The 23,179-nt window shown below is 39.0% G+C and overlaps 2 protein-coding genes across 2 annotated transcripts in view; one reads left to right on the top strand and one right to left on the bottom strand.

Annotated features, from left to right (window-relative positions):
- Positions 1 to 41: 41 nt before the first annotated feature.
- LOC137246126 (uncharacterized) lies at positions 42 to 10,088 on the top strand. Its single transcript, XM_067777218.1, has 4 exons — positions 42 to 77; positions 6,003 to 6,106; positions 6,188 to 6,608; positions 9,889 to 10,088. Exons 1-4 carry the CDS (start codon positions 42 to 44, stop codon positions 9,955 to 9,957), a joined length of 630 nt encoding a protein of 209 aa, XP_067633319.1. The 3' UTR covers positions 9,958 to 10,088.
- The window catches only part of LOC137247084 (uncharacterized), a 37,934-nt gene continuing 24,471 nt past the window's right edge, over positions 9,717 to 23,179 (bottom strand). The window contains exon 2 of the mRNA XM_067778150.1: positions 9,717 to 11,600. Coding sequence (XP_067634251.1) covers positions 10,275 to 11,600 — 1,326 coding nt within the window. The 3' untranslated portion in view covers positions 9,717 to 10,274. The remainder of the gene's footprint in view (positions 11,601 to 23,179) is intronic.

The raw sequence follows: 23,179 nt of genomic DNA, 5'->3' as shown, positions 1-23,179 counted from the left end.
ACTTGTTTACCAGCTATAAACTCACCAGCTATAAAATACAGATGCACGTTTATAGCTTCTCATATGCGCGTGTTAATGTGAGTGACACCTCTACCGATGATTGCATACTTTTGTGAGCATCTCAGTTTTATGCATGTGAATGTGTGGGAACTACTTTGCTGATGAATGCATACTTTTGTGAGTATCTCTCCACTGCTGTAGCAGCTTGCTTTATTATTGTTGTGGCTTTATTTACTTAGTATCAGATTAGTGATGTGAGTAACACTTAGTGTTACTAATATTCGTCACAGTATAGTTTTTAGATATAGACAATCAAAGTGCAACTGCCTCACTGGCTTCGTGCTATGCTAGTTGACTATTATGGCTAGGGAAGCGAAGTCGCTGGATTTTTATTGGTTCAACTAAACCATCATTCATTCCTTTTTTTACTAGAGTACACCAAGGCTAATCTCATATGATGTTGTCACCGTCAACGACTTCGCCGTACATGAGCACTCGTATGGTCGAGAATTGCCTGACATGCTCTTCCCAATACTTTTTTTTTACACACAAAGGAGACAGAAAATGCCAAATAAAACTTGTTCATATTCCGAAGAATATGGCAACTATACGGATTGTATTTGTTTGATTACGTAAGACACAAAATCTCTCGTTGATTTGATTAATATTCAAAAGACCTTTTGGGTGTGTGAATTGAAAAATGCAACTCACATAGTACTCGTGCATATGTTTTATAACGGTTAAAGTATGTGCTCTGAATTTGACATTTGCGTTATTTCCACAGTGGGCAATAGAGTGGTTAAAGCTAAGTAAAATAGAGGATATTTCGGTGTGATGAACATATCCGAGGAGCCATGTCAGGTTAGGTTAGGTTGAATTGACCGCTCAATAAAGACCTCACATAGACTGAATGTGTCCATAGTTTTACCAGAATTTGTTTGACGACCAAACGGAAGAACCCCAATCAGATGCCAGGACATATGTTATAGAATAATTCCGTCCTCTTGCCAAATACTAGCAGTTTTCTAGGACCAAGCTCAATTGCTGCCCCGAGATTTGGGAACTCTGCCGCCCCTAATAGCTGGAGCCTTGACCTGGCGACGGAACGTGCTCAACAATTTCAGCAGCTCACACTTCCTACACTTGCTGTTACTGCCAGAAGGCAGTATCCAGTCAGTATGACAATCGTGAGCCTAAAGTATTCTCTCTTCAGAAATATGAGCCAATTTGAGTCTAATATCGTAGGCTTTGCACATGATCTTAGAATGTTAGCAGCCACGCGCTTCTGTCCACGCCTTTCCTGCTTGATGGGTCATATGCAACTCTTGTCTCCTTTTGATTTCTCCCAAATGAATTGCCACGTCTATCGTCGAGTCTGCGAGTGTTGCACCTTCCTTTGACTTTTCGTTACCTTCTATCTCTTTATGACCTGAGCGAAGTTTTTCCAATGCTTATTTGCATTCCAGAACACTTCTTGGTGAAGTAGAGCCATGTGAGGAGAATAAGTGGTTTAAAGGAAGACCATTTTGTGCTCACCAAAGAGTAAAAACTGACATAAGAGGTTTAAATTTAAATTACCTAAAAACAGGTCTATAGTAACCGATACCCGATTCCTGTTAATCGATTATTTGAATAATCGTATTGGAATAGTCGATTGGTCGATTAACAAAAGTTGTTTGATAAAATAATCGATTATCACCATTCGAATAGAGACCGATTCGACTATTCGAATAGTTTGGTAAAGAAGTTGTGGAGTTGTTGGAGAAAAAAAATCTAAACCCAGCTACGTTTTCGGAAACTCATTTTGCAGCAAAAAAATTATTTTTTTTTTTAATTTTTGACACATTTGTTGCGGTTTGCTCTTTGCAAAATTTACCTGTGGCAACGCTGGTTTCTGTTTACACGTATGCTATATGTTATAGATTGTGTTAAGTCGTACATGTCGCACCGTCGCACCGTGTACGAGTCAAGAATTTTAAATTACACCAGCATCGCGCTGAAATGCACGCAACTGAGTACATTTGCCTGCAAGTTTGGATTGCTTTGCGATCCCATAAGTGTCATTGAAATGCTATGAAGACTACCATGCGTGGATGAGGTGACTGCATGGTGCAGCACGTGAAAAGAAGCCATAAACACTAAGCTACGTAATAATTTAAATTTCTTTGTTTTCATTCAATTTTGTTTTTAACTTTTCTCTCAAATTCGAACACACTTCAAAGCTTTGCCGTTATTTTGGGTTATATTTATAGCGTCGAAAGAAAGTGCTCGAGTTTTATTATCATACAAAAGTTTGTAGTGCGTGGATGTTGTGTTATTTTATTTTAGGAAAGAAATTTAAGAAACTTTCAATTCTCTAAGTGTCGCAGAAAAAAATCGGAAAATGCCAATAAAAGTGAGTTCACAAATTAAATGCTCTGATTAAATAATTGAAATCACGCTTGAATACGAAAAGTAGTTGAGAATAAAAAAGGACGTCGAGATCACCGCAGGAAAACAGAAAAGATTGCATTTAATATTTATTTAAGCTCAGAGATGCCTTTCTGGCGAAGGTGTTGGTGTTTCTGCACCAGAATTTTTTTATACTTAAGCATTACGAGGAAGTTATATTCATATATACAATCATCTTCCTTTCGTTAAGAGAAAGCTCAGAATTTGGCTTATCTTGATGCTCAATAGCAGACTCTGTAGTAGTGTTCAGAAATCTAAGGTGAGATGCCCTATTTTCCATTAGTCGTACTTTGGACGGAGAAGGCAACTGAACATCAGCTTACTCTACCGACGTATCAATATCTTGCTCTATACTTACTTACTTAATTGGCTCTTAATCGTTTAAACGCCAACAAGGCTTTCTTCTCTCCGCCAACCGGCGCCAATTGGTCACATCAAGGGAGTTTAAATGGTTTTCCACCTGGTCCTTCCAACGGAGTGGGGACCGCCCTCTACCTCTGCTTCCATAGGCGGGTTCCGATAGAAACACTTTCTTGGCCGGAGCATCATCTTTCATTCGCATAACACGGCCTAGCCAGCGCAGCCGCTGAGTTTTAATTCGCTGGACTATGTTGATGTCTGCGTATAGCTCGTACAGCTCATCATTAAATCTTCTTCGGTACTCGCCATCCCCAACGCGTAGAGGTCCATAAATCTTTCGAAGAACTTTTCTCTCGAACACTCCCAAAGCCGCTTCATCTGCTGTTGTCATGGTCCATGCTTCTGCCCCATATAGCAGGACGGGTACGATAAGTGACTTGTAGAGTATGATTTTTGTTCGCCGAGAGAGGACTTTATTTTTCAATTGCCTACCTAGTCCAAAGTAGCATTTATTGGCAAGATTGATTCTTCGCTGGATTTCAGTGCTGATGTTGTTGCTAGTGTTGATGCTGGTTCCCAAAAAAACGAAGTCTTTTATTATTTCGAAATTATGGCTGCCAACAGTAGCGTGGTTGCCAGGGCGCATATGCGCTGACTCTTTGCTCGATGACAGCAGGTACTTCGTTTTGTCCTCATTCACCAACAAACCCATCTTTACCCCTTCTAAGTTTTTCGGGGAAACCAAGTTCAGGCATAGCGGCATATAGGCAGCTCCTTTTCGTGCAGTCGAAGGCTGCTTTAAAATCAACGAAGATGTGATGTGTGTCAATTCTTTTTTCGCGGGTTTTCCCCCGTTTTTTTCTTGCTCTATAAGTGTAAACCATTCACGAGGTATAGCTCAGAATCATGACCTTCGTCAAAAGCGGATAAGACGCTACAACAACAACAACCCTTGGAGTACTAGAGAGAAAAGCTATGCAGAATTGGTGGTGCAAAGCTCTCCGCTTTTGATGTTATGTGAATGGGGTCTCTTATTAAAAATCCGACTTTGACTATGGAAGATTACATGCACTGCTTTTCAAGAGGTTAAACGACCTCCCTCATTCCATTCAAGCTTTAATTACTAAGATCATCGCTGCGTACCAACCATGTTATTTCGAATATGAACTATATGGACCCTGCATAGATGCTTCGGATGACATGCGAGAGGCCAAAACGAAGTATTGTCCCCTACCTCCAACAAAACCTGGACAGTCAAGCATGTAGTAACTCTATCTTTGTACTTCATCGTCTACCATGCAGCTGTGAGGAATGTCAAGTATACTAAAGCCTCAATCAAGGTTTGCGAACGCAAATGGAATTCTGTATTCATGAAAACCCACCACATACGGTTAAGTTGTATCGATTGGGAATAAGAGCAGTTTTCGGCACAGAGGGATAAAGGCGAAATTGGCAAGAATTCTGGATATGTGTTCATTATAACGTGAAAATATATTCGTTACTTTGCTTGGTAGAGGTCTTGGGGGTTAAGAAACCAATTATAGAAAACATGGTTGCAGAAATGCGAGTCGCTTTGTCCGTCCCGGACAACAACAATGAAAGTAGTTTCTACAAAAGCGTTTTGATCTACGCTATCGCTGAAGCATTAACGAAATAGTGCTCAGCCCTGTAAAATTTGGAGAGATACCCCTTGATCTTCCTTCTTGAACTTAGCCAATCTGACCTTGAGAATTAACCAGCAAATGATGTAAATAAAGTTGATTGCCTTATAGTGTAGCCTTGAATTCCATCTTCAAGACTATCATCTAAAGGCGCCCATATATTCTTTTATGTACACAAAAATAAATAAATGTATGGTGCTATAACCTCCGTAGGGATTTTAGGCCGAGCTTCTTTTCCAATTAACGTCGTGCTCCTCTTGATTTTTCCTACAAATTGGCGGGATGGGACCTACTTGTTTTATGCCGACTCCGAACGGCATATGCAAGGCAGATGAGTTTTCACTGAAAGCTTTTCATGGCAGAAATACACTCGGAGTCCATGCCACACACTGCCGAAGGGCAACCTCGCTTAGAAAAGTTTTGTTCTAATTGAAAAAAACTTGTTTCTAAAATTTTAATGTTGCTTTGCCCGTGGCGTGAACCCAGGATCTTCTGTGTGGATGGAGGAGCACGCTACCATCACACCACGGCGGCCGCATATGTACATATTTCAAACCTAGTTAGGGTCACTTTATCAGTAATTGAGCCATTTTCGGTATTACTATGTCAGAAAGTTATCCGAGAGAAGCAATGTCATGCACTAGAATTTCTTATTGCTGTTATTATTGCATGTCGGCTCATTCTGTCGGCAACTCTATTCATGAATAGGGCGCAGTGGATTTGGCAAAGTTTTTTGAAACGTACCTTGCTCATTGATTACCTCAGTGCTTGTTTTTGTAGCAATAAAGATGGTCCCCAAAGGTTTTGGAGAGTGTTAGCGATGTTGAGTCCTTTGCCGGATATAGATCCGCTACGTTCCGATAACAAATACCATTAGAATAAGGTATAAGCCCGACCATGTGGGGAACGATTTAATGTGACCACATGGAACCATCTAGCCCAACCCGCCGCATCCTTACAGAAACAGGATTCGCCACGAGTAGGTGAGATTGACAAATGCTTTGGAGAAGCTATACATTGCGCTGGTATCTCTTTGAAAAGGTTGCGCTACACAACGCCTTAAAGCATTTGGATATTTTAGTCGCCTCTTACGGCAGGCATACCTATTGCGGATATATTCTAAGCCCACTAGCGCGCTGGAGGGTAGCCATAGTCGTTTCGATAAGCCAAATCCTGCCGTCTTTTGAGTGGACAAGACGTAGTGGGGTAAACAAACTAACCACTGCACCAAAATTCCAGAGTATTATGCTTTTCTCTTAATAGAAATGTCGCTGAAAATTGAGTACGCGAGCCATTATTGAAAATCGTAACATCTCTGAACTACTTAAGCTATTTCCCCTGAATGAGTACTTCGAATGATCAAAGGAATATTCTAAAGCATAGTTGCGCCTGCAGGAAATTTTCATGACCACGGCAGCGAAGTGAAAAAATCAGCAACACTTTTGTAAATCCTTGGAAACCTATAGTATTTTCTATAAGTATTTCGAATTAATTAAATTGAAAAATTTTATTTCATAATTTTACTTACAGTTTCTTGCGATTCACCATACCGGTTGTAGCAGTCTTTTCGTCATCTGCTTCGCATTACTTTTTTACACACCCACTACAGCATATACCTCAAAACAGACAGAAATGTGAGTAGCGCCTAAGAGTAGGCAAATATATTTTTTTTAACAAATTGATCAAAATTTTATTTCTACTTGGGGTCATTACAGTGTAAAACATTCTATCACCAATGACCCATCAGCTGATGGCTTTTGGAAAAGAAACGTTCAGTGGAAATCGCGGTGGGTAAAATATTGGCGCCCGAAAGCAATTTATTTACCTGTTTGGAAGAAAGTTTGGAGTCCCGTATTGCAAAATGAATGGGTACCCCTACCGAAAGTGCTGCCCGAATGGGAAGTGAGTAAAAACGGTGTCATCGATAGCACAAATAGTGATTGGAGTAGCAGCAGCAGCAGGAGTGATGATTCCTCCAGTATTAGTAGTCGAGATCAACGTGCGATCAAAAGCTACATTGGGCTTAGTAAACTCGTTGCTAAAAGTAGCGGTAGCAATCGGAGTAGTTATGATTCTGTTTACAGTACCAGCCATAGTGGTAGTAGCGCGTGGAAAGAAAGCGCAAAACGAACGATTGTGAGTGAGATTGAATAGTTTATAAAAGAAAATACAGGGATTGGTCAACTTTCTCCAAAATTTAGTTCCTTTGCATAAGCAATATGTCTTTGCTGATTTGCAATAAATTTAAGTCGACAAACGCGTATGAAAAACAAATTTTTTGACTATTCCTATGAACCTGGGGAACTCAGGTTCAATAAAATATTTGAATGATTTCCTTGTATTGTTTTTAATTCGAGTTTTCGTTTTTGCTCGTGCTCCGGATCTAAACATGAATAGAGCATTGAGCAGAGCCATAGCTCTGCGGCTCTGCTATGAGCTATGTCGTGCTTTAGAGCAGAGCAATTAGCAGACTACGAATAATGTATGTTTATGGGGGAGCGATACCACAAATAAATTGTAATTTGCGCGTTCGTGGTAATTTCGGAATTATTTCGATGTTATTTCCGTAAGGCTTTTGGGGACGATTGCGTTGCCATATCGATATGGTTTAGTGGATCATTCGAGATAATTTCGGGGTCGTATCGGCATGGTTCATGGACTATTTCGAGGTAATTTCTGGATTTTTGGTTGGTATGATCCTTAGCACTACTTCAGGGTCGTATCGGGGTCAAATTAAGTGCTACATCGGGCTCATTTCGGCATCATTGAGGGGCCATTTGGATGTCCTTAAGGGGTAATTTGGATAATATTTCTTGGTCCTTCCGTGATAATTTTGTGGCTTTTTCGTGTTGACCTTAGAGAATATGTCGGGATCCTTCCACGGTAGCTTCGGTATTATTTGAGGATGATTCTGGATCACTTCGGATCATTTAAGGACACTTGAGGGTTAATTTAGGGTCATTTCAGGATGATATGGAAACTAATTCGAGGTTATCCGGATGTAATTTCGCGATTATGATACGATGAGGTTCATTTTGGAGCACTTCGAGTTAATTTTAGGATCACTTCGTGGTCATTTCTTGAATATTTGAGGACTATTGTGGGTCTTTACGGGCCATTATTGGACCACTACGGCGTAATTTCGGGAAAATTGTATTTTGACACTCTTCCTTTGTAACTTTGGGGTCAGTTTGGGGTTATTTCGTGTTGGTTTTGAGGTCATATCGGGATCTTATTCAGGTCTTTATATCACGCATTTATTATAACGGATCGAGTACCACCTGACCTCTAGACAAAATCGATTCGCAACACAATTTGACTCTACGTGGAACCAGCTTCTAAGGAATTGGAAGAACCAAGCCGTCAAAGTACTTACTTGAATGGTGCTTTGATTTTCAGACCTGGTAAGCTTAGTCGGGACCTTCACTAGCAAAGTTCATCTTGCCGCGATATTTGCTGCAAATTGGCGGGACGTAACCTACATATTTTATGGCGACTCCGAACGGCAGCTACAAGACAGGTGATAAGCTTTTCATAGCAGAAATGCATTCGGAAAGTTTTGCGAAACCACTGCCGAGGGGTAACACAGCTTATAAAAACTTTTTTCAGACTGTTTTCTAAACTTTTGATGTTGCTTTGCACGGGACTTGAATCCAGGACCTTAGGTGTGACAGGCCGAGTACGTTACCACCATACCACGGCGACCTAGACTGTCCTTCATTCACTTACTCCAGGGAGGCTTCCAACAAAACCCCGGTCTTAGGGACTGGTACTGTTGCGTCTGCCGAAAAAATAGAAATACTGATGTCTCATGAAAGCGTAGTTTCACCGAAGGAGAAGTTCTGGACTAACTCCTAATACGCGTTAGGTTAGATTAGGTGGTAGCTGCCCTGATAAGGAAAGCTCACTTGGACAACACGAAGGTCCGTTGTGATACCACATACAACTAAAATAACGGTGACGTAGATCTAGCTACTTAGATAATCGTTGGGTAGCAACGATAAAGTTCAGAATTATACCGATCTTAACCTTGGATAAATCATCGGGAGATCCAAGTGAGTCGCGACCGAAGTACTTTCGCCTAGTTCTGGCAAAAGCTGGGCAAGCAAGCATAAAGTTATTTGGTGATTCCACCTCATCATCTTCCATACAGCTACAGCAGGATGGAGTTTCCAGTATAGTGAGACGTACCGCATGGATACCCATGGGACAGTGCCCTATCATAACCCAGTGAACCCAATTATTTCGGCAGATCTCCTGCTTTCGGACAAAAATATTTTGCTACAATGCAAGAGGTGGTGTCCACCCAACGAGCTCATTCGAGGTCCAGCTATGGAGGAGCAATCCATAGGTGGCCAGCGGAATACCGAAATCTCTACAGCCATCTTAATCCGGTTCAGTTGTACTGCAGCCGGGTAAGAGATCCGCTTGACGCTTACCCGGGATATCACTATGGTCCGGGACCCAGATAATCTTAATTATAAAATAGTTCGATGCAATCACAAGCGAGGTCAGGCACTCCCAGACCCTCCTCGATCGCACTGTAGTTGAACTCAAGGCTTTGATAGACGCTTGTCTATCAGAGTAGATGTTAAATTCCCTAACCGTAGTTGCACTGGATATAATTTTATTCACCGCATCCTTAATCGCAGCAACTTCCGCTTGGAATACACTGCAGTGATCAGCCAACTTAAACTTGCGGCTTACATTTAGTTTCCGTCCCACTTCGACCCATCCGTGAACAAGTTAACCGGTCCCCTGCCCCCAGATAATTCCTCTTCCTCACTCCTCTCTCGGGGGAATGACTGGGGTGATGGTTATATAGGAAGCAGTTATCGGCATACAATAGTCCGTCCTGTCCGGTATAAAGTCGAAACTGGTAAGAACGCTTCAGAGTCCGAAGTCAGAAAGCCCATAGCCCATATCACGAAGCCTGATCAACGACCGGGCCGCGGCTGCCTTTCCCGCAATGTATATTGGATGTGTGTTCAGCATGACATTCAGTGCCAAGGTAGGTGTTGTTCTGAATGCGCCACTGATACCGATCAGCGCTGTCCGTTGCACTGACACTAACATTTTGGAGGTGCTCGCCGTGTCCAGTGCTTTCCGCCAGACCAGCACCCCATAGAGCAGAATCTGTTTGCCCACCATCTCATAAAACGGCGACCTACAAGAAATATACATTTTATGAAAAAAAATTTTAAGATATTAAAAAAAAAAACTATTGAAATAAATTCAAACACATTTTAATTTTTAGTTATTTGCTTAGTATAAAAAAGTTCTCTCTACTTTTTTATTTTGTTTAACCTTCATTTTGGTTAGCACATAAAGTACTACAGAGTTGCCATTTCTCATATTGGTAGAAAAACTTAAAAATAAATTAAACAATTTTTAATTGGGTTTAAATATAATTTAGATTTCAGCAAGCAGAACAAAAGAACATAGAATGCAAGTTGATGGTAATGAGCAAATGGTGCTCATATAGAAAAATGTATCTACACTAGCGTGCGAATATTTGGCAGTAAGTGGGACCTAACCTAAGAAATACATTTTAAATAAATGTTACACATGCTATATAGATTTCGAAAAGACTTAAATTCTAACGACTGGAATAAATATTTACAATAACAACAAGTGAAGCTTACTTATTTTGAATTACTCATGACTGTACTTGAGCTTACATTACAAATGAAATTGTTGTCTGAAGATGAAGCGCCTTATATTATCGTATTAAAATGGCGTATTCTTTAAGCACAACAACCAAAGTATGTACAAGGACTATACGTAGTCCTTAAACGGCTTTTACGCTCCAGGAAAATTAAAGCTTTTGCTTTGTTGTGCTGCTGTTGATGCCACAGGCTGTCCGCCTACCGCTGGCGAGGTTTTCATTTCAGTCGATTTTGCCGCTTGAAAATTAGCGCTTGCAACTGGTTTGAGCTGCGTCGCTTTGTCGTCACGTTTCCGTAGCTGCCTTTCACCTCCTTCTGCAAATGTATCTTTACGATCCCAGTCATGCTCAGCATGTTCGTGATGATGGTGATCATGATGATCTGGTGTGGGAAACCATTCGGATATGATGACTGGACGCCAAATCTTCTTCCATGCAGGCACCCAAATTTCCTTCCAACCAGGCACCCAAATCTGTTTCCACGCTTCCTTCCATTCGAGTTTTTTATCTTCGACCCAAATTTGTTTTTTCGCTGGCTTCCAAATTTGCTGCCATGCTTCTTTCCATTCGAGCTTCTTATCTGGTATCCAAATGAGTTTCTTAGCTGGTTTCCAAATTTGTTTCCACGCTTCCTTCCACTCCAGTTTCTTATCATCCACCCAGATTTGCTTCTTGGCTGGCTTCCAAATTTGTTTCCATTCTTCTTTCCATTCCAGCTTCTTGCTGGGCACCCAAATTTGTTTTTTCGCTGGCTTCCATATCTTTTTCCAATGCGATTTCCAAATCAATTTCTTTTTCCACAAATCGTGGCTTGTATATTCCCAACCTTCGGGATCTTTACCCAAATACTTTTCACCGGGTATGCCCACTTTAATCCATTCGGGTGTCCAATATTGTTTCCATTCGGGAACTTGTATTTCTTTCCACGCCGGCACTTTTATTTCCTTCCAAACGGGCACCCAAATTTGCTTCCACGCTGGCACTTTTATATCTTTCCAGGCAGGCACTTTGGTTGGCACCCATATAGGTTTCCAAATCTTCTTCCAATCGGGTACTTGTATCTCTTTCCACGCGGGTACTTTTATCTCCTTCCAAACGGGTTTCCATATTTGTTTCCATGCTGGTACTTTGATGTCTTTCCAGGCCGGCACCTTGACTGGCACCCAGACGGGTTTCCAAATTTGTTTCCATGATGGATTCCAAATTTGTTTTTTCGCTGGTTTCCATATCTTTTTCCAACCTTCTTTCCATGTGACTTTTTTTTTCCAAAAGCCTGGATCGTGATGATGCTCATGATGATGATCGTGTATCTCATGTACTTCGTGATGCTCGTCGTGATCCCAGCCGAGACGTTGCTGTGCGACTCTAGCGCTGCTGGCTTGCGACTCGGCAGTTTGCTGATCGAGTAGCGCTTTGCTGGCGACGAGTGTAAGGAAGGAGAGCGTGCCGAGGGCACACAGCTGTGGGTGAAAAGAGAGAGAGAGAGAGAAAAAAGTCAAAGTTAATGCAATTGCGTATGAAAGAAGTTTATTATCAAAGGAGGTGGGCCATTGCACGTTTCAATGAATATTGGTGATTCCTGATCGCTCTGAATGAGAAATGAAAATGTTAATGAAGTTATGGTGAAAATGTTTACTTTTAAAATGGAATAATATAAAAAGCAATGCAAAAAAAGTTGAATATGAACACCATCAACGAACTTGGTTTTCGGTTTGTGCTGATTTTATCTTATATTAAATACTCTGTTCAAGCTAAAATCGGCGCGGAAACACAAAAAAAAAAAAACCGCCGTATCTCAGAGATCGCTTGAATAATGCCCTATCTTAGAATTTGTTTTTAACGTCCTATCTCACGACAAAATGTACTGAATTTATGCTCCGATACGGCGTTCTTCAAACCAGTTTTGAGATGGGAGGTTTTTCAAACATTGTCGGAGTTGGGGCATTTTTGAAACGGCAGCCCAGATAAGGTTATATTCCACAGATACTTTTATGAAAGTTTTTTTATAAGCTATGAAAACAAAATAGTCCTATCCTTATGTCCCGGCTACATAGGAGCCCTTCCCTGAACTGCTGGGCATAGGAATGCCTGTCTTTCTCAAACGGGAAAGACTACTTGTGCTCTTTCAGCTGTCTTGTAAACTCATTGGTGGAGATAAGGTCAGAAAGGCATCGGTTGCCTTGTACTGCTTCAGTGGTCCCATCGGAAAGAACTAAAGCGCCCCCCAAATGTCGGACAGAAGCTTTACAAGGTGTCGGCCAAGCCGATACTCCTCAACAGCCAAAGCGAGCATTTTGACAATGTTGGACACTGCATAGCGTACACGCTAGTTGGAATCAGTTGCGTTCTGAGAACAATGCCCACCATGGCCCTGAATGTAATACTGCATAATGCGGGTAATGCGGCTGTGGTCCGGTGATTGATGAAACTGCTTGTGCCAATTTCGAATTTATTCTACGTAGGGCAGTCCACTATAAGCCGAAACCTGCCCCTTGTTCACATACAACACCTTCATACACTCGAAAGAGGAATAAGATATGGGGCTAAGCTGGGGCAGTGGACCAGTTTACTGGTTCACGGGAGGGCCAAAGTTCGAAGCGAAGGTTGTAGGGGGTTTTTTGACAGGAGTTCAATGTTAGTGAACGATGACGGTAGTGTCTTTAAAGCGGCATTTATGGCGATTAAGGATGCGGTGCTGCGCTACGCTACGGTTAGAGAATTTAACATAAACTTTGACAGCCAAGGGCATTTAAAGCTTTAGCATTTAAAGCTTGAATGTAATTGGATCGAGGATGGTCAAATTATTTTATGATTAGGATCATGCGGGCTCGGGTGCATTCTAATATCACATGCAACTCTCATACGAATCACAGCATCCGAATAGTTACAATTGAACCGGTCGTGTTCACCTCTAGGGTACCCGGGATTCTGCTAGCGTCTCAATTCTGCTTTTGCACAGGCGAGCATCGATTCGTTGGGCAGACACTTACCCTTTGTAAGGTAGTGGATTCAGTAAGGCTTATTCACTCTTTGGATATGTTAAACCTAACATACATTGAATGAGTCCACAGTGTTACCAGAAGCTTGCTCAACGAATAAGAAATAAAATAAGGCGCGATAATTTGCGCGACCGGATGTGACCTACTTGTTTTATGCTGACTACAAACGGCATCTGCAAGGCAGATGAGTTTTCACTGAGAGATTTTCATGCCAGAAATACGCTTGCCAAACACTGCCGAGGGTCGACCGAGATTAGAAAAAATTTCGTCTAATTGAAAAACCTATTGCCTCTGGGCAAATACTAGAAGATTTCTAGAATCTATGCAGTTTGCGTCTTCTAAATGTAGTAGCCGGGTTACTCTAATATCCAGAGTCTTAACCTGAAGAGCGCAAGACAGTACCACAGACCATGCTCTACCATTTCCTCCAGTAACCCACACTTCCTACATCTGCTATCACTGACAAGGCCTAATTTAAAAGCACGTAGGCCAAAAGGCAGTGTCTAGTCAGCATCCAATCCGCTCCTTTTAGTAAAAAGAGTAACAGTATTAGTCTAAGGTCATAAGACCTGCACAGGATCTTCGACACTTTGCAGCCTCGCGTTTGGTTCTACTCATGGTTTATACAGCTTGGTCGCTCATGTGGAACTCTTGCATTTTTTTTAGCTTGGAGGCGAAATTACTTCAGTCTTGGTTAGTTCCCTTACCGGGAGATATATACAAGCGCTCACGGCGCTCATCAATTTGTTCTTATGACTATGTTGCCACAGAAATCTCGTGTCATATGAACAGTTATTTTTCTTTTATTTTAAAGGTTTTCAATTATATTCCTATGGTGAAAGCATGATGCAATAAACCAGAGAGGTGAAGACAAGTGACTCGTATTGGGCAGTAATCCCAATCATAATCTAAAGTGTTGCTTCCTGACTTGTCAGCGATATTAATTAATTTTTCAGTATTATAAAAAACGCTACATTCGTGGCTTTCTGAAATGTGAAACAACGTTCAGGAAAATGACTTGCGGTCTGTATTTTCGTCGGCTGCTTTTTGTACAAGAAATAAGGTGCGCTGGCATTACCTACTTCAATTTTTTGGCTTTAACTCCCAGGATATCATTTCACTGCATTATGATAACGGAGCTCCTTACAGGAAAAGCAAATGTTGTAGTCAACGGAATTGAATGGCTGGACCTTCAAAGTGCCACATTTTTCAAAAGTAAGGAGTATCGAAACAGACCGTTGATGTCATTGACGATTTAGTACAATAACGTGAAGATGCTGGTGCGAATCTGCGAAGTTAAAAATATGACAATACCGTATTGGGGGTATACGGTTCAAAGACCAAACAATATTATAAGTACTGGTTAACCCTGAAAACGTGTTGAACAACATGAAATACTTCCAGCCTTATGAGTAAAGCCGATACATTCGACTATCTCTATCCATCCATCTACCTTCTCTATCTATCTCTGTCTCATCCTCTCCTTCCCCTCTGTTTTTATCACCCCTTTCTTTCTTATCAGTTTATCTTAATCGATCCACTTAATACGCCCATACCTATCATTTTAACGTAAATCTCCCCATTTTACTTTTACTCTTGCATCTCTCTCTATTACTTAACTCTCATTCTAACTGCCACTCTTCCTGTCAACCTCTTATTTTCCCTCCAACTTCCTTTTTCTTTTCCTTCTTCCTTTCCTCTTTTAATACTTTGATTGGATAACGGTTGGTTGTACAGGTATATAGGAATCGAGATAGATATAGACTTCCATATATCGAAATCATCAGTATCGAAAAAAAATTTGGTTGAGCTATGTCCGTCCGTCCGTCCGTTAACACGATAACTTGAGTAAATATTGATATATTTTCACCAAATTTGGTACACGAGCTTACCTGGACCCAGAATAGATTGGTATTGAAAATGAGCAAAATCGGATAATAACCACGCCCACTTTTTATATATATACCATTTTGGAAAACAAAAACCTGATTATTTAGTAAATAATACTCCGAGAATGTTGAAATTTGACGTGTGGACTGATATTGAGGGTCTTGATACACTTTTTTTTTTAAATGGGCGTGGCACTGCCCACTTGTGGTAAAATCAATTTTACAAATATTATGAAATGTAAATCAATAAAAAAGTTTAAAAAATCGTTAAACATATCGTAACAAAATTTGGCAGAGAGGTTGCCTTTACTATAAGGAATGCTTTGAAGAAAAATTAACGAAATCGGTTAAGGACCACGCCCACTTTTATAGAAAAGATTTTTAGAAGGATCGTGCACGAATGAAATAAGCTATATCTTTGCAAAAAAAGAGCTTTATATCAATGGTATTTCATTTCCCAAGCGGATTTATAACAATAAATAGGAAAAACTTCAAATTTTAAAAAATGGTCGTAACACCGCCCCTTTTATGACTAAGCAATGTTCTATGTTTCGGGAGCCATAGCTCGAAGAAAAATTAGTTCATAATAGAACCATATGTATATGTATTATTACAAAACAAACAACAACAGCATTTCAAGTGTATAGCTGGTTATGTAATATTTGGTTTCACCCGTACTTAGACTTCGTTACTTGTTTTCTATTGATTTCTTTTTTCAACATATTGATATATCGAGTTTGGCTTCTTTTCCGCACATTTCATAACTAAAGGAGTAAAATAGCACCAAATTAGTACCAAATATTTTCCCTGCTTACTAACTTAAAATTCATGGCCGTATTATATGGGCGATAAAATTTTTATTGTTGAACTCCTGTATCCACCTGTTTGTTTTATTGCATCACGGGGTGACAGTAATAATTGTTAATGCTTACATTTGATGCGACATTTTTGTTGTTGATTTGACTGTGGAAACATACTATGGACACTTTAAGTCTATGTGAGGTCTTTTTGGCCGGCCAGTTCAACTTAACTGTTGAAACGGTCAATCCAGAATCAATAATTTATGCAAAGCTGATGCAACCGCTTTATGCGATACATAAAAATGAACGGAAATTTCGATTGAATTGGGCCTTAATTTGGTTGATTTTATCAACATCAGCTTAAAGAAATCACACCATAAAAAGTCACATATTTTGGTTCCGAATGTGCTACGCTATCAGCTGAGCTTAAAAAATAGACTGTACTACCTTAGTGGTCTTTAATCATCGTTCGTACTTCGCTATCAAGCCTATTAGAAAGGGTTGCGACAGGTAGGGTTGGTTGGTTGCTGTGCCGCCGCGACAACAAATATGCGAGTTGAAGTAGTGCACGGGGCGCCATTTTGATGCACCTTTCTCCTAGAATCAACACCTGCTGTTCTAGTAAGGCTAGTCGATACTCCATTCGAAACATTTGGTGCGGACAATGAACCTGTTGATATTTTTTACAGAGCTACTTCCTTAAGTTCCGGCAGTATATAATTGCCCATAATTAGCAACCGAGTGTGTGCTAGAGCTGGGCATCCACACAGATAGTGCGTGACTATTTCTTTGTCACCCTTCTCGCCGCAGCTTATACAAATGCTGTTAGAAAGAATCCCCATTATATCGGCATACAGGCTAAGTAGCCAGTGTCCTGTGATTATGACAGTTAACCTAAAAATTGCTCTTCCTTGACCTAATTAGTAGTTCCTCAGTTCTCCTGCTACCGTAATTCGGCCAGGTCTGCATGCTACCTTCCTGGTATATGAGGCGCACCAGTTGGATACTGCCAACTCTTTAATCTGCTATGTATGTTTCTTTGGATCGATATAAGTGAATGGTGCATACCGACTCCGCTACCTCGGGCACAGCTTTGCATGTTCGTCTGCCTTTACGTTGCCCTTGATGTTCCTATGTACGCATATAAGAGGTATGTTTGCGAAGTTAGCTGCGACCGAAGTGACGTCTTGCAGCTGCTGGCGACCTTAGATGAAGTGATAGGGGGAGCTAAGCGCCATGAGCTCTGCTTTGCTACCTGAGTAACATGTAGGATACAGCGCAATTCTCTAGTAGGCAATTTTAGCCAAGCCTTCATAGGTAAGCATTTTGAATGGTTTATTTTTTTTTTATACAATAAGGTCGTCGACTGATTATTATTCGGGTCAAATGATCTGCTAATGCCCTATATCCGGTTTTTGAATGTTATGCCACAAAATTATAAATTAAATATTTGCATAAGACAGTGGGGGTGCGATATGTTGGCCTATTTTGGGTTATTTTGCTATTATACATTTTATATAAAAGTCCAAGCATACCAAAAAAGTAAAATATCACACAGTTATGAGAAAGATTGTAGGCGTGTATTGAGAAAAGTTAATACAAAATAAATATAAAATAAAAATAAAATAAAAACATGTTAAGCACTTCCTTTATATAAATGGACAAAAATCAGCGAAAAATTTCTCTTATATAAAGACATATTCTTGCTAAACTTTGATTTTTAAATTTTTACGTAGAAATTGCAAAAATATTTATGAGAAGTAAAAATGTAAACGAGGAGCGCACATTACTTGGATTGGAAAGTTGGTAGGAAAGGAGATATTATTAGTCAATCAATTGCGCTCCACCTTTATATTTTTACTTCTGATAAATATTTTTGCATTTTCTATGTCAAAATTTAAAAATCAAAGTTTAGCCAGAATACGTTTTTATATAAGGAGACATTTTTCGCTGATTTTTGTCCATTTATATAAAGGAAGTGCTTAACATGTTTTTATTTTATTTTTATTTTCTCCTTTTCTTACATTTTCTCGGTGTATTAACCTCTCAGTTGAGTTTTACGCTTGTAGCTCAATGAGAACTTGCATAAAAATCAATCCCAAAATTACCTACGTTCCGTTTGATTTTTCTAAATATATCAGTCCGTGCGCCCCCTAGCGAAACTTTTTGTATCGTGTCATCGGCTATCATCGCCCTCTGAATTAAGCTCTAAATTTTTAGCCTCTAGCTCATCGAGAAGTTACTTAAAACCCGGTTTCAAATCTCTAAATTCTTATCTAGTTTTTTCGATCCGTGCGTTACGTTAGAATTTTTGTCTCCTTTTGTTCCTTTGTCGCGGTGTCTTAACCTGTCTCTGAGGTTTCATGTTTGTAGCTCAATGAAAAGTTACTTTAAAATCGATCTCAAAACACCAAATTTTCAAATTCTTATGTAAATATTTCGATCCGTGCGCCACCTAACGGGTAATTTTTTCTCCTTTTCTTAAATTTTCTCGGCGTCTTATCCGATCTGTGAAGTTTTACAGTTGTAGCTCAATGAGAACTTACATAAAAATCAATCCCAAAATTCCCTCCGTTTCGTACGTTTTTTCTAAATATCTCATCCCGTGCGCCGCCTAGCGAGTCTTTTTGTATCGTATCATTGGCTGTCATCGACCTCTGAATTAAGTTTGAAATTTCAAGTCTCTAGCTCAGCGAGAAGTTACTTAAAAGCTGGTTTGAAAAGTTTCAAACTCTTATCTAATTATCTCGATCCGTGCGCCACCTACCGGATTTTTTTCCTTTTGTTACATTATCACGGTGTTCTAACCTATGTGTAAAATTTCACGTTTGTAGCTCAATGAGAAGTTTTAAATAGTCGATTGCAAGATTTGTATGAAAAGCCGACAAACATTCAACCGACCTAATATAAAGGAAGTAAAAACTAAACATAATAATAGCCGTGTTTTTTTACACGCGTATACGTTTCGTTTGCGCGTGAAGAAAAACGCTTCTGAGACCCATCTAGCGGCTGTGGTTAAACAACTAGCTACAGCAGCAGGGTGTACCGAAAAGCGGAGACACAACCCTCTGTTGCATTTCTGTGTATAACACATAGCTGAATCAGTTGTGATAAATAGTGGACGTGCATAGAATACATAGAATTAGTGCAGAGGGTGAAACATAGACACATATTTCAGTTACATCTGAGTATAATGCGTATTGAAATTTAGTAGTACTAATTTTATGCGTAGCAATTTTAGAGGTGTATTTAAAGTTTATCCCTTAGCAGTTCATATAAAGTTTAAGCGTAAACGTATATAGTTGTGAATAAAATAATTCAAAAAAAAATGTTTAGTTAAACGGTTTTATTGAAAGCAATACTTACATGAAGTAATAATAATACTAAAAGCTAGAAAATAATCTAGGGCGTTGATTAGACAATTAAATAAAAGCGTTGGGCGCGTGAAATTTCTTAAAATGTGAGGCGTAGCATAACCTGATTAAAGTTCAGTTGGTCCTATATATGACTATCAATAGAAATTTCACTCTTCCAACGCTTTTATTTAATTGTCTGATCAACGCCCTAGATCGATGAGGAGTGTGACGACTAGTACCTAGGACCTACCTAATTATTTTCTAGCTTTTAGTATTATTATTACTTCATGTAAGTATTGTTTTCAATAAAACCATTTAACTAAAATTTTTTTTTAAATTATTTTATTTTCAAGTTTTTAGTCTTTATTTAATAGCCTATTATTTCTTATTCTATTTAGTTCATTTAGTGACTCATTATTACAAGGACTTTTTCCTGACAATTTGTTACAATATAACTCCTCAATACACAATCCTTCCCAAGACTTTACTCGACTCTGCGCCACGTATGCTTGTTCCTCCTCCAACTCTAAAATATATTGATGTCACTTCTACCGGACTGTATGTAATATTTGTTCCAAATATGAGCCAAATCTGACATCATAGGTCGCTTGCTATTCATGTATGTATTATGTGTTCCACATATGGACCAAATCGGATCACAGATATGATTTTTTTGAATATCTCGATCTTTGCGCCACCTGGCGGCGATTTTTTTTCATAGGTCGCTTTCTATTCTTGTATGTATTATGAGTTCCAAATATGAGCCAAATCGGACCACAAATACGATTTTTGTGAATATCTCGATCCTTGCGCCACCTAGCGGCGATTTTTTTCATAGGTCGCTTTCCATTCTTGTATGTATTATGTGTTCCAATTATGAGCCAAATCAGGCCACAAATACGATTTTTATGAATATCTCGATCCTTGCGCCACCTAGCGTCGATTTTTTTTTCATATTTCGCTTTCTATTCACGTATGTATTATGTGTTCCAAATATGAGCCAAATCAGGCCACAAATACGATTTTTGTGAATATCTCGATTCTTCCGCCACCTAGCGGCGACTGTTTTTCATAGGTCGCTTTCTATTCTTGTATGTATTATGTGTTCCAAATATGGGCGAAATCGAACCACAAATACGATTTTTGTGAATATATCGATCCTTGCGCCACCTAGCGGCGATTTTTTTCTTATTATTGCATTGTCATCAGGCTCTGAACTACATTCCAAGTTTCAACCTTGTAGCTTATCGGGAAGTTACTTAAATTTCAATTACAAAATTCGTGCCAGCCAGCCAACCAGCCTGTTAAGTCAAGCTAAATAAAACCGTGTAAAAAAACACAGCTAATGTCGAAGAAAAAAGCAGTTAAAAGTTCATAATGAAATGAACCAATTTGGGTCAAACTTTAATATGCGATAAATAAAATGTTATTAACCACAAAAGACAGTTCATTGTTAAACATACAAAAACAAAATATCTGCAAGCATGCGGATACGTTTAAAAAATACGTCAGTAATATAAAGTAACAAAAGCTACCAAGGTCATTACGTTCCGGCAACGAAAGTTTTATACTTTCCTGCATTCATGGCGTAAAAAAAATGTTTCCAGATACACCTTTTCAGGTATTTACATATGTACCTGTGCATGTTTGCATATACATATAAGTCAAAATGCATCGAACAAAATGGTAATTAATAGCTCGTAAAAGCTTGAAACAGCGAAAGATTATATAGGGCAAATTTGGTAAAAAGTGTTATTACATAAGACATTTAAAACATTTTTGGAATATACTTAATACTTCCTTGGATCATTCAAGGCCGTATCAACAACGAAATCCAAGTCGTTTTATGCAATTTGAGATGTTTGGTAATTTTATGCAGATTAAACAAAATATTATGCTGAAAATATAAAGCGTATAGGATGTTACTTGTCCTACATAGCACAATGGTTCGAATTGAGTTTTTTTTTGTAACACAAATTCTAAATGTGGTCGAAAGCTGAAACATGGTTTATTAAGCACTTTCAGGTGGAATGAAACTTTTTTCTTAACAAAGGACAAACATACTACCTGATTCCGTACCTTCGCTTCGAAGGGGCTATTTAAGCTACAATAGAGGTGGATGGTTGACGAAAGGGTGCCCAAATAGCAGACAAGGCGATACACGTATACGCCGTTGATTTCAAAGTAATGGAAGGAGTAAAGTCTGCGGTATACTGTGCTGATCCATTGTAGAGTTTTTCAGACGGACGCAGTAGCCGTGACCAAAGCAGTAGAAACGCTGGAAGAAAAAAGCTTGAATTGCCTGAACTGCAGTGGCGTCAACTTTTATGTTGGCAGCCAAGCAGCATGTAAGGCTTTAAACTCCCATACAGTGGCGTAACAATAGGATGGCAGGGCTGGCAAAATGCCACAGGCCCCCGACCCAAGAGGGACCCGGGACAAGAGGACGCGAGCTCAAAAATATTTTTTTACATTTTACCTGAGTATTTTATTTTATTTAAAAAGTATGTGTTTATAAGTTCTGCTTAAAATCCAAAGCGAGACAACTAAAGACCATAATACAGTTTCAAGTTAATCGTAAAGCATTTCAACCAAACTACACCTTTTCCAGTTTAAGTTCAGACATTTACAACTCAAGTTCAGAAAATTGCAATTAAAGTTCAGAAAATTACAATTCAATTTCAGAATTTTCATTTCAAGTTCAGAAAATTACAATTTGAGTTCAGAAAATTAAAATTCAAGTTCAGAATTTCCAATTTAAATTCAGAAATTTACACTTCAAGTTCAGAAATTTACAATTCAAGTTCAGAACATTACAATTCAAGTTCAGAATTTCCAATTTAAATTCAGAAATTTACAATTCAAGTTCAGAAATTTACAACTCAAGTTCAGATTTTCCAATTCATGTTCAGAAAATCCAATTTAAATTCAGAAAATTACAATTTAAGTTCAGAAAAAGAAAATTACAATTCAATTTCAGAATTTTCATTTAAAGTTCAGAAAATTGCAATTCAAGGTCAGAAAATTACAATTCAAGTTCAGAATTTCCAATTTAAATTCAGAAATTTACAATTCAAGTTCAGAAATTTACAACTCAAGTTCAGATTTTCCAATTCATGTTCAGAAAATCCAATTTAAATTCAGAAAATTACAATTTAAGTTCAGAAAAAGAAAATTACAATTCAATTTCAGAATTTTCATTTAAAGTTCAGAAAATTACAATTCAAGTTCAGAAAATTGCATTTCAAGTTCAGAAAATTATTTTATTATTTTTCAAAAGTTATTCCAATTCATAATACGTAATGCAATACTTATATGTTATTTGCGGAAGTGGTCATGCTTCGTTGACAATGGTGGCTTTGTTATACTGTACCCCAAGCTTTCTCCAAGGCGTGTACATCCCGAGCTAAGAAATCAAAGGAAGGATAACTCTTTGCAACAAGTGCAAGAGGGCGCTCTATCCACGAAAGTACTTCAGTCGACACCGCAGTTTGGAAGCAGCGGGAAGGGAAGACCTCCACAGAGTTGCGAGAGGCAGTTGGAGGAAGACTTGATCTGTGCACACAGTACTTATATCTTACTTGCGGGATTGTGGACGCTTGATTTCGTCATCACTGCTATCATACTCAATGCAGATCAATGTGCTTGTGACTTTTGTGACGTATGTCCTTGTAACTGACCTCTTATGAGAGGAGGAGAGAGAAGAGAGGAAACGGTTTTTTTCGCTATCTCCTTCATGTGAGCAAAATTAATTTAAATGAGTTAAAAAGCCCAATGCTTTCCTAAGAGATAGTAGGCCTTCATATCCTTGAATCAGATTATTAGCGCTAACATTTACCATGTTACATATTTTAATTGCAATTGCATGAAAGAAAAAACTCTGGCAAACTTTCTGAACTTAAATTGGAATTTCTGAACTTGAATTGCAACTTTCTGAATATGAATTGTCAATTTCTAAATTTAAAATAGAATTTCTGAACTTGAATTGTAATTTT

This window comes from Eurosta solidaginis, chromosome 3 (genome assembly GCF_040869045.1).
Source record: "Eurosta solidaginis isolate ZX-2024a chromosome 3, ASM4086904v1, whole genome shotgun sequence".
Taxonomy (NCBI): domain Eukaryota; kingdom Metazoa; phylum Arthropoda; class Insecta; order Diptera; family Tephritidae; genus Eurosta; species Eurosta solidaginis.
Note: the sequence above shows the minus strand (reverse complement) of the source record. Positions and strands in the feature narration are given on the sequence as shown.

Bases quoted from the DNA above. Each gene is read 5' to 3' on its own strand.
- LOC137246126 (XM_067777218.1), top strand. From the start codon at position 42: ATGCACGTTTATAGCTTCTCATATGCGCGTGTTAAT. The intron at 78-6,002 runs GTGAGTGACACC...TTTTACTTACAG, and splicing joins TCTCATATGCGCGTGTTAAT to TTTCTTGCGATTCACCATAC. The intron at 6,609-9,888 runs GTGAGTGAGATT...AATATAATTTAG, and splicing joins AAAGCGCAAAACGAACGATT to ATTTCAGCAAGCAGAACAAA.